At 39.1% G+C, this 11,608-nt stretch overlaps 1 protein-coding gene across 1 annotated transcript; it reads left to right on the top strand.

The window, feature by feature from the left end:
• Positions 1–708: 708 nt before the first annotated feature.
• Positions 709–10,166, top strand: copb1 (COPI coat complex subunit beta 1). Its single transcript, XM_023405545.2, has 22 exons — positions 709–848; positions 2,455–2,607; positions 2,835–3,064; positions 3,336–3,505; positions 3,598–3,712; positions 3,822–3,914; positions 4,022–4,159; positions 4,299–4,418; positions 4,677–4,784; positions 4,900–5,046; positions 5,194–5,339; positions 5,734–5,830; positions 5,933–6,093; positions 6,192–6,312; positions 6,424–6,651; positions 6,900–7,079; positions 7,534–7,678; positions 7,804–7,923; positions 8,766–8,911; positions 9,110–9,199; positions 9,446–9,601; positions 9,851–10,166. The coding sequence occupies exons 2-22, from the start codon at positions 2,517–2,519 to the stop codon at positions 9,908–9,910; spliced, it is 2,862 nt and encodes a 953-aa protein (XP_023261313.1). The 5' UTR covers positions 709–848; positions 2,455–2,516; the 3' UTR covers positions 9,911–10,166.
• The last annotated feature ends 1,442 nt before the right edge of the window (positions 10,167–11,608 follow it).

The raw sequence follows: 11,608 nt of genomic DNA, 5'->3' as shown, positions 1-11,608 counted from the left end.
ATTGTGCTATTTTGTGGAACTTACTTACTATTATGTGTGTGTGTGTGTGTGTGTGTGTGTGTGTGTGTGTGTGTGTGTGTGTGTGTGTGTGTGTGTGTGTCTGAAGGAGATTGTAGCAGTGAGGCCAACCAATAAACTTTGAAATGGAAGTTGTTAGAAATTGTTGGACACTCTCCAAAGCTTCAATTCCTTGAAAATAATACTGAATACTTGGTAATATTTGATTAGCCATTGTATTTTCTGGTTGCAGTGTTTTTGAATGTATCCTTTGCGTTTTTCTTAAAATATCGACAATAACTGCTGCAATGTTCACTTCATTTTTTTAATATGAAGTCATAAGTCCTGTGTAGTGCTCAATGCAACGTAGCATTTATTTTGTCCTGATCAGCTGTATTTTGAAAAGTCTTAAAAAACCTTCCATTTTATAGCAGAGTTGCATTGACATTTCCAGCTCCTTAGGGACTCAGGCCAGTCAGGATTGTAAAGGGAGTCAAAACCACAGGTAATATACACCTAAAGGAATAGAGGCCCTTTAAGTTCCCAGGTGGCATGCACACAAACACGTGTGACTTGTACCCATATATAAATTTAAAATGTCATATATAAAGAATAGTTTTTCTAATGTATTTTTTATGTGAAGAATTTCTCGGTAGATTTTTTTTCTTGCGCTTTCCGGCTTTTGAACCTTCCGGCGCACGGTAGCAGTGATGTGGCTCAGAAAGTAATCTTCCACGTCATTAGGAAGTGGTGGAGAGACAGCTCGCCAAGGGAGCTTTTCTTCTTACAGATGTAAATATCCAAAACTGGATATCGAAGGCCACTTCAGAGGATAAGAGTCGTGCAGCTAGGTAGGTTATGTTGCTTAGTTTTAATCAATATGAGCGATGTGTAGCAGTGGTAACTGTTAAGGAAGCTAGCTAAGGTTACTGTCCTCCATTTCATTGCTAGCCTGGGCAGAAGCTAAGTTGGCGTTAGCTACCGTTCGCTAGTTAGCAATTAATCATATCTCTTAACCTAACTTCATATAACCTTTCGATTAGTCGTCTACGTGACTGATGTTATAGTTTTATTGAAGTTTTACTGCACAGATGTTGTTGCTAACGCAAGAAACGCCATCTAGGTTTTACCGTTGACAGTAGCTGCAGTGCTGTCCGAGGGTGTTAACGCTGCGTGTCACAATTTCTTGACTTCCAACAATAACATAACCTTTTTATTTTTATTTTAAACTGTTACTTTTGCTGTCACAGTGACCGCTACTTACAGTATCCGAGTTTTTACAATCAAATGCAGCAGAAAATGCAGGAAGATATCCAATTCTTGTAAACATGACCTCCATCCTTAACTTAAAAGTACTAATACGGCACTGTAAAATACTCCCATTACACCTAAAAGTCCTGCAATAAAAATTTACCTAAGTATAAACACGTAAATATTATCAGGAAAATGTTCTTAAAGCATCAACAGTGGAAGTATTTTAAGCGACTAAACAGTATCAAAACAGTATTTTTTGATAATTGACTAATCAGCTATTTAAGCGAATTATTTAAGCTCAGATTTTACTGTTTTTTTTTTGCCATGCTTTTAAAATGTTCTTCATAGGTTTATTTGTAGTAGTTGTAATACATAAATGTAATAATACCTCCTGGTCATACTGCACTCTAAGAAATTCACTCCTAATGCAAATTAAATGAGTGTCTTCCAGAGTTAAAGGATTTAGTACAAAACTTCCCCTTGATGTTATTATTCCTCCACTGCATCTCAATTTGGAAACACCATGAGGAGAAACACAAAGAGGAAATTCTACTTGATTTGACTAACTCAGACTGCTGAAGCCTCATGTTAGCTCAGTAAATTAGCAAGGTTTTATGTTCAAATGCTGCTATTTCATTCAAATATTTAGGCTGTTATAAAAACACATACCTGTTATAGAGGGGCAAACACAGGCAGAACAATACATTGTCAACTATTTAGAGTTTCCAATTTATCTGACATTTCTTTGAGGAACCTTCGAAATGATAATTCAGATAGACCTAGGACCTAAGGTGACAGTGTTTAACAATGAGCCAATGTACTGCAAAGTTTGAAGTTTAATTCCAGTAAATAACAAGTGGTTATATTTGGCAAGTATTACTTTTCTTGTAGACCTGGTTAGCTCTTTTAGACAGTTTTCCAGTAAAACTAACACCTGTGAGTGGCACCTGGATGACAACTCTTGGTTTTCAAAAGCTCAAGAGTTTACCAGCCCCATTTCAAAACAGGTTGCCATGTCTTTTGTGGCTGCTGCCACTGCTCTTCATACTGTTATATGTACACGATGCTGTACATTAAACATAACTTGTTTCTTCAGTGTATGCAGATTTTGTTCAGTCTATATGGATTACTTGTATTTATACAGCTGTGTAAATGTTTTCTCCACCATTTCTTAATTATACTTTTTTTTTCTGTTTCTCATAGGTGTTATCCAGTAAGCGCCATTCATTGGGATTCCTCTAAACAGATACAACCCCAGCTGCAAAATGACGGCTGCAGAGAACGTTTGTTACACTCTGATCAATGTTCCATCTGACTCGGAGCCCCCATCCGAAGTCAGCTTAAAAGCTGATCTAGGTAACTATTCTGTAGCCAATGTTGGTTTTACTTGACAAATTACTAAACTGATTAATTGCCAATGAAAATACAAATCCCTCAATATTCTCAGTGTAAAAAAACAAATGATTCGACATATTCTCTCAAAAATAGCTTTAGGTGATAATCTATAAAAACTATAATGCATGCTTGAAGCCATGTTGGTCACGTTTATAGTTGTAATGATAATAATTATCGTCTTTCTATAGAAAAAGGGGAGATCAAGGCAAAGACTGAAGCCCTGAAGAAGGTCATCATCATGATCCTGAATGGTGAGAAGTTGCCAGGACTGCTGATGACCATCATCCGCTTCGTGCTGCCGCTTCAGGACCACACCATCAAGAAGCTACTGCTGGTTTTCTGGGAGATTGTCCCCAAAACAACTCCAGATGGCAAGCTGCTTCAGGAGATGATCCTGGTCTGTGATGCCTACAGAAAGGTAAGCTAATTGACACATGAATCACATGAGATAGTAAGATGCACATATCTAAATGGATGGCTGAACAGTTTAGCAGGGTTGTCTGACTCCTGAATCCACATAATTTCCAGTAAGGCTCTACTAATTTCTGGTTCAAAAGCTGAACTTGGTGCGTACTTTCTCTATAATGTAGTTACAGTTTAACTACTGAAAGCTTTTAAAATGTTAGTTTCACTTATATTTTTAAAAATTATTCAGCAATCATCATATGAAATCTTTCTTCGAATTTCAGGACCTGCAGCATCCCAATGAGTTCATTCGTGGCTCCACTCTGCGTTTTCTGTGCAAGCTGAAGGAGTCTGAGTTGCTTGAGCCCCTCATGCCAGCGATCCGGGCCTGCCTAGAGCACCGTCACAGCTATGTGCGCCGCAATGCTGTCCTGGCCATTTACACCATCTATAGGTACAAACAGTTTGTTCACCTTTGCACATATATTTTGTACTCCATTCAGTGGTGAAGGACAAGCAACTGATGATGGTATTCTTTTGTTTTAGGAACTTTGAACATCTCATCCCAGATGCTCCAGAGTTGATCCATGATTTTCTTGTCAATGAGAAAGATGCCAGCTGTAAGAGAAATGCGTTCATGATGCTGATTCATGCAGATCAGGTCTGTAGCATATTGTCCTTTTCTTACTGTTTCTGCTATAGTGTGACACTAGACCTACAATATCTATCCCAAAATGAAATCATGTCATTCTCATATTCACGTCATACAGGATCGAGCTCTGGATTACCTCAGCACATGTATTGACCAAGTGCACACTTTTGGTGACATTCTTCAGTTGGTCATTGTGGAGCTGATTTACAAAGTGAGTCAAGACCTTTATTAGTCTAATTGAAGCTTTATAGTAAAACAGTGTTCTACCAGAAGAACTGGTGTAAATTCTAAACTCTTTGTGTTTTTGTTCTTTGTTAGGTTTGCCATGCTAACCCCTCCGAGCGCGCCCGGTTTATCCGCTGCATCTACAACCTGCTGCAGTCCTCCAGCCCCGCTGTTAAGTATGAGGCTGCTGGCACTCTTGTAACTCTCTCCAGTGCTCCCACAGCCATTAAGGTAAATCAGCAAGAGTGTGTCCATGATCTTATGTAGGTCATATACCCTTTGTACAGCACTAATATTGTACTATATTTGACCCAATAGCAGTGATGTCTTTGATCTAGTACAGTCTCTTAAGCATTCTTTGTGACTCCAGGCTGCTGCCCAGTGCTACATTGATTTAATTATCAAGGAGAGTGACAACAATGTGAAGCTGATTGTTCTTGATCGCCTGATTGAACTGAAGGAGCATCCCACTCATGAGCGTGTACTCCAGGTACTTTGCTGTGTTAAGTTTTGCTGCTATAATTTAGTAAATAAATAATAATAAAAATCTCTTACCCATTAAACTTCAACAAAATGTACATGAAAATATGCAGAATACATTTTATTTAGTCCACTTTATAGGCTCAAATATGTCAGAAAACATCTGGCAAACATAGATTTGTTATGAAACAGTACCAGTTTTCTGCACTTACAGTGTATCATTTCTGTTCAGACAGAAGTTAATTGTCACTAATGCTTTTTAATACAGGATCTTGTGATGGACATCCTGCGTGTTCTCAGCACTCCTGACCTGGAGGTCAGAAAGAAGACCTTGCAGCTGGCACTGGACCTTGTTTCCTCTCGCAATGTAGAAGAGGTCAGTATATCCACAGTATGCACAGTATATCTATGCTTTTGTTGTTGTTTTCTAGCATGGACACAGGAAAAAAGAAAATATACTGCAAATATAGTGACATCTATTTGTTTTCCAGTTGGTGATTGTTTTGAAGAAAGAGGTGATCAAGACAAACAACGTAACAGAACATGAAGACACTGATAAATACAGGCAGCTGTTGGTACGCACTCTCCACTCTTGCAGCGTGCGCTTCCCTGACATGGCGGCCAATGTCATACCTGTGGTGAGCTTCGTATTATTTTTGCACATTGAAAAGATGCTCTCGAAATGTTTTATATTTCATAGGTGTTTGAGAGAGACCCAAATGTTGGTTTATATATGCACAATAAGAATACATGAAGACTTTTCTGTGTGTTGAAATGATTTACAGCTGATGGAGTTTCTAAGTGACACTAATGAGGCAGCTGCTGCTGATGTGCTGGAGTTTGTACGGGAGGCCATTCAGAGATTTGACAACTTGAGACCCCTCATCATCGAGAAGATGCTGGAAGTCTTTCACGCCATCAAAACTGTCAAGTAAGCACATTCAGGGGTATATTATGCAGAACTATGAATAACTTTTTTGTTTCTCTCTTAATGGTTATAAAAAGCAGCCTATTTGATTTAGATATATAAATGGGGCTGACTTGCCAATTTGAACATATTGCCTTGTCTGCTGGAACCTGTTTTTATCAAAATGATAGAACTTAAGCAGCTCATATGAGCCACATTGATGTTAGAAATATTGAAGCAGGGTAACAGGGTAAGCAGGGTTTTAGCAGCAGGATACCTTACATGAGGAATGAAAATGGTCTGATTTTGGTCATCTGAATGTTGTAATCTTTTTCTGTTGTCACATTTGTCAACTGTTTTGTAGAATTGGCAGAGAGTCGTCATGTTTGTGACCTTTGTCTCCATTTTCATATTTCAGGATCTACAGGGGAGCTCTGTGGATCCTAGGAGAATACTGCAGCACCAAGGAAGACATCCAGAGTGTGATGACAGAAGTACGCAGGTCTTTGGGAGAGGTATGTTTGTCCATTGTTGTTGTGTAACACAAGCTTACTAGTGAGTCCCAATTCAATAATAATTGTCACAAATATCTGATATCTATGTCTTAACTTGGACAGATCCCAATTGTAGATAATGAGATAAAGAAGGAGACAGGAGAGGTGAAGCCAGAGGATGAAGTGAGTGCAGCTCCAGCCCAGAAGCTGGTGACAGAGATGGGCACCTATGTGACACAGAGTGCCCTCAGCTCCTCCAGGCCTTCGAAGAAAGAGGAAGATAGGTAAACATTGCTCATTGTGGAGGAGTATCAGTATCAGCCAAGTTGTATGGATTTTCACCATCCAGCACACTCGATAAACACTGATATTGTTTTTCCAGACCTCCACTCAGAGGCTTCCTGATGGATGGAGACTTCTACGTGGCAGCTTCCCTGGCCACTACACTAACCAAAGTGGCCTTGCGCTATGTTGCTATTGTTCAAGACAAAAAGAAACAAAATGTAAGATGTTGTCCTCTCTTCAAAGTCACTAAAAGACAGCGCCTTTTTAAAAAGTAATTCAGCCAACTGCCACGTTCCTCTAATCCCTGCTCTCGTGCTCTCCCCCCTTAGTCGTTTGTTGCAGAGGCCATGCTGATCATGGTCACTGTGCTGCACCTGGGCAAGTCTTCTCTGCCCAAGAAGCCAATTACAGACGATGATGTGGACCGCATCTCGTTGTGCCTGAAGGTCCTGTCAGAGTGCTCACCACTTATGAATGACATTTTCAACAAGGAGTGCCGCAAATCACTGTCACATATGCTGACTGTCAGACTGGAGGAAGAGAAGCTGTCACAGAAGGTAATGACAGAAGCCTGAACTCAATAGTTAACCTCCTGACAGTCGGGCACAGCTAAAGCATTATCACAAGTAAAGACTGGTGTTGATTTCACATTTTTGGACCCAGCTCTCATTTAATATATAAATAATATATTGAAAATATGCATTTATATTTGTGGGTATTTTCTGTGTGTTGATTCTGTTGTTGGCTAACTGTGGGCTGCATAATCCCCCTTAAAATAACCATGTGTTTTGTTTTCTGACCACAGAAAGAATCTGAGAAACGTAATGTAACAGTACAGGCAGACGACCCCATCTCCTTCATGCAGCTCACAGCCAAAAATGAGATGACTTCTAAGGAGGACCAGTTCCAGCTCAGTCTGCTGGCTGCTATGGGCAACACTCAGAGGAAAGAGGCTGCTGATCCCCTGGCTTCAAAACTCAACAAGGTACAAGCCCGCAGAAATCTTAGCATGCAAGACAACTGGAAATTATGGTGGAAAAACACAACTGTGGGAGACAAAGTTTGGCTGTAAATGTCATCTCTGCTCGGATATAAGATTGATAGTTTTTTTGTTTTGATAAGTTGTCCATTCATTGTTGCAATTATAATACATAAATATTTTAAGACCTTATGGTGATACCGTATTTGCCTCGGAGGATGATGCTGTTGTTCTGAGTATAATTGATGTTGATGCAAGGACACGCAGCTCTGAGTCGTTTTTTCCTTTTCATCCTGCTGCACTGTTGTGTAAATCCTTGTCATGCAGGTGCACTGCTATAAAAACCTTGCTAAAAAATTGAATGACAAAAAACTCTTCATTACTTACTGTGAAAAAATATTTGCATTTGCTGGGGTTATTATAGTTGATTATTAAATGTAACTGATTTTTGTCCAACTAGGTAACCCAGCTGACAGGCTTCTCAGACCCGGTGTATGCTGAAGCCTATGTTCATGTCAACCAGTATGACATTGTGTTGGACGTGCTGGTGGTCAACCAAACCAGTGATACTCTCCAGAACTGCACCCTTGAGCTGGCCACTTTAGGTTAGTCCATTTTATTTTCTATTGCACTGGACAAATGTGCAGGTTTTTTTTTCTCAAGGAACACTGACTCAAGGCAGTCACATCCGTGTACACATTTCATTACACTGAGTTTTATCTTTCCACAGGTGATCTCAAGTTGGTTGAGAAACCTTCACCTCTAACTCTGGCTCCTCATGATTTTGCTAACATCAAGGCCAATGTCAAGGTGGCCTCTACTGAGAATGGCATTATATTTGGCAACATAGGTAAGAGACGCATTTTGTGTCTGTTTAAGATCATAACTCAACTCATGTTGTATTTGCTTTGTGTAACACAGAGCTACCCCCAATCAAAGATTTTCTGGTCGAATGGTAGCAATTAGTGAACTATTTGTCAAACGTTTATGATATTAATTAAATTTTTTTAATATATATTTATATATCAGAAAATGGTTTGAGTTCTAGGACTGAGAAAGAATCTTATGAGTAACATTGTTAACAGTGTGATTACCACTGCCATACATTACAGAGAAATACAAAACCGTAATAATGAGCCACCTGTTAATTACAGCGGCAAAAGCAGTAATGATTGTGAATGTGTCAAACAGCCTGCAAGGAGACTGAACATTTTGTTGATGAATTTCAAAACATCACACATCTTATGAACTCGTAACACCAACACAAAATGGAGAGAAACATTTTCACATTTTGCACGAATGCACAAACGTGCATTGAGCAGAGTAATTTAGCTTCCCCAGTCCCCACAAACACTCGGACAAGGCTAATAGCGCATATGTTTAAGGTCGACAAATGATAGGTGAATGTTTGCCCGAAGAGTTTGTATGTCACCTTCTTGGGGTCTCCTCTCGAGATGATCCCACACTTTGGATTTCCTGCCAGACATATGTAATTACTAGCTAATAATGTAAGCAATATCTGTCTGTCATCACTTCCTGTGGAGTTTTTTTTTTTTTTTTTTTCCCCTTGCACCCAACCAACTAATCAAAATTTGGTCAACTGAGGCTCATCTCATTGACTGTTAGGGTGAGTCCTAGTTTAATCAGTGCATGTTTTCTCATTTTTGGGGATGTTTGATTCTTTCTGTACAGTCTATGATGTGTCGGGAGCTGCTAGCGACAGAAACTGCGTCGTCCTCAGTGACATCCACATTGACATCATGGACTACATCCAGCCAGCTTCCTGCACTGATGCAGAATTCAGACAGATGTGGGCAGAGTTTGAGTGGGAAAACAAGGTAAGATTTGCGTTTCTACTTTGTGGCCAGTTACATCAAAATAACTGGCTTTATAAAAATGACTTTGTCTGGCAACTTAACTCCAACGTGTTTTAAGGGAACGCATTGATTTACATTGAACAAATCAATAACAGTATTCAGAAAATATAAAGTTGTGAAAATTGAGGATGGTTGCTAAGTGGCCTTTGTTTGTCGTAGGTGACGGTGAACACCAATATCACCGATCTGAACGAATACCTCCAGCACATCCTCAAGTCCACCAACATGAAGTGTCTGACTCCAGAGAAGGTTGGTATGAGATATTGAATACAGCAGAGCAATGATGGCAGACAAGCTTGGCAGGAATCATAAACATAAATGAAATAGGCAGCTAAGACTTTCAGTGATGGTTCATGTCGGTAAAAATCACAAGTAGGCTTTTTTAGTGGTCCGATTAGAACAGTCAGCACCAAGCCCATCATGACAGCTGAAGTGTGTTAATACAGTGTTGTTGTGCAATATTCTCAACTATTTTCTTTTTGTCTTTTAAACCAGGCACTGTCTGGCTTCTGTGGCTTCATGGCTGCCAACCTTTATGCTCGTTCTATCTTTGGAGAAGATGCCCTGGCTAATGTCAGCATCGAGAAGCCCATCCACCTGGGGCCTGAGGCACCTGTCAACGGACACATACGCATTAGAGCCAAAAGTCAGGTGAGTCACAGCTGCTGCAACATAAAGTAAAGGCTTGGTCGAATTTATTTGCCCTCAACTCAAGCAATGCCACCAGTTCATCTTTTGGAAGAATAACATTTAAATCTGATATCTCATTGAAAGAATTGGGATGAATGGACAAGGAAAGTGAATATGAAATAACCCATTACATGTGACGTTACCAGTATGTATCCAATTTGTTAATATATAGAATCTGTTGCAATAAATTCTGTCTCCTTCATTCCATAGGGGATGGCCTTGAGCCTCGGTGACAAGATCAACCTCTCTCAAAAAAAGACAAATGTCTGAGACAACTCAGATCCAGCTGATCCCTCTGACTTTCTAAAAGTCACCTGCTGTTCTCTTGTATCACCCATTTTACAGCCTTTTCATCACAGCAAATTAAGAACTTTATGTGGTCAGTTGCTTCCGTGCTGTTTCTTTCTTTCTTTTCTTTTCTTTTTTTTTTTTTTACATCACCTCTGTTTAAAAACTACATCTCAGTAATGTCCCTGTCCTTCTTCTTTTCAATAAACATATGTATTAAAAGAAGGCGAAAACTTCATGCCTGGTGCTGTATTCATTGAGAGCTCTTATAGTAATTTTGGATACTCTCCACTTTATAATTATTTTTTATTAGTTCACATGATTTCAGTTTTGAATTAAAGACATTGATGTGAACAAGTAATGTTTTGCCAACTTACTATGTCTAAATTAGGTGTGAGCAAGAGCCTCATTTCTAATCTTGATTATTTGTTTCTAGTGCTTTACATCTAAGTAGAAATATAACCAATCAAAATATTCCATCTAGCACTCATCATTAAATAGCAGTTTGAAGGGCGAAGTTTGGACAAATACTAGATGCTATCATCAGCCCCTATTTGATTGATTTCTCTTTGAAAGTTGTGCTGTAAATGTGAATTAGATCTTTAGTAAGTGATTTCAAAAGAACATGTTACTGTTACCTAAAGGTGGTTGTGTCTCAAAGTGAAAGGACTCCTGGCTGGAGCTCCTGCTGTGTCCAGCTTCATAGCTCCAGGCTCTAATTAGAATTCTTCAGATGCCTTTAGTGATATGTTGCACAGTGTGAAACTGATTGGAATTTGTTCTGGCAGTATCTCTAAAGTGACAATGACATCATGAGGATTTAAAAATACTTACGTATCATAGGCAAGGACCTGATTTCTTTAACCCAGGGTAATATACTGATTTCAAAGGTACTCTCAAAACCATCTGCAGTTTTTACTGGCACTGTGATAATGAGACGGAGATGGATTAGTGTTGGCACAGACCTACCTATTCCACCTGCTCTCTATAATTTATAACTAAAGGGACATTTCTGGGAATATGCCAGATTAAAAGGTCACAACCCCGATCATGCATTTACATTATCTGTGAAATCTGTCTCTCTGGGGTTTAGATAAAGGCTGAAGGAGACTTTGAAGTCGGACATTCAGCTGTGAAAGTAAACAGTTGACTTTCTGACAGGAGTGTTGCAGCCAAACTGCTGTGTCCTCTCGATTTAGTGTAGATATTACTCATAAACGTTACAATGACAGGGAATCCCCATAACTTGATTTTTGCACCTTGCGTTTTTGTGCAGATTTTCCTATTTTGGCACACCATCACGTAGACGGAAAGTACTCTCCTCAGCGTTCTTTTACATTCTGTTACATTCTTTAATGCCTCGTGTTTGTATAGGGATTTGTACTGTGTCAATGGAAAAGTGAATTTATGGTGGCTTTATTATATTTTGCATCAAGGCCCATGTCAAAACAACTTCTGCTTTTCATCTATGGCATCTGTGTAATACTGTATTTATTTAGAAACATATTTTATAGATGCCTGCATGTTATTACAAAGAATTGATCCAGCAAAATTATTTCTCATAGCTTTCTAAGCTGCTAACAAGCTTGTCCTCAGTACTTTAAACCCACGTGGGTGAAACTGAAACTTTAGCAACAATATCAGTACTGTAGATATTAAGTTAAATATTAATAGGAATGT

Source organism: Seriola lalandi, unplaced genomic scaffold (genome assembly GCF_002814215.2).
Source record: "Seriola lalandi dorsalis isolate HSWRI2012SDOR001 ecotype SW California unplaced genomic scaffold, Sedor1 jcf7180002054278, whole genome shotgun sequence".
Lineage (NCBI taxonomy): Eukaryota > Metazoa > Chordata > Actinopteri > Carangiformes > Carangidae > Seriola > Seriola lalandi.
Note: the sequence above shows the minus strand (reverse complement) of the source record. Positions and strands in the feature narration are given on the sequence as shown.

Coding starts and splice junctions, on each gene's coding strand:
- copb1 (XM_023405545.2), top strand. CDS start 2,517: ATGACGGCTGCAGAGAACGTTTGTTACACTCTGATCAATGTTCCATCT. Junction 3,506..3,597: donor GCCATTTACACCATCTATAG/GTACAAACAGTT, acceptor CTTTTGTTTTAG/GAACTTTGAACATCTCATCC. Junction 6,094..6,191: donor TCGAAGAAAGAGGAAGATAG/GTAAACATTGCT, acceptor TTGTTTTTCCAG/ACCTCCACTCAGAGGCTTCC.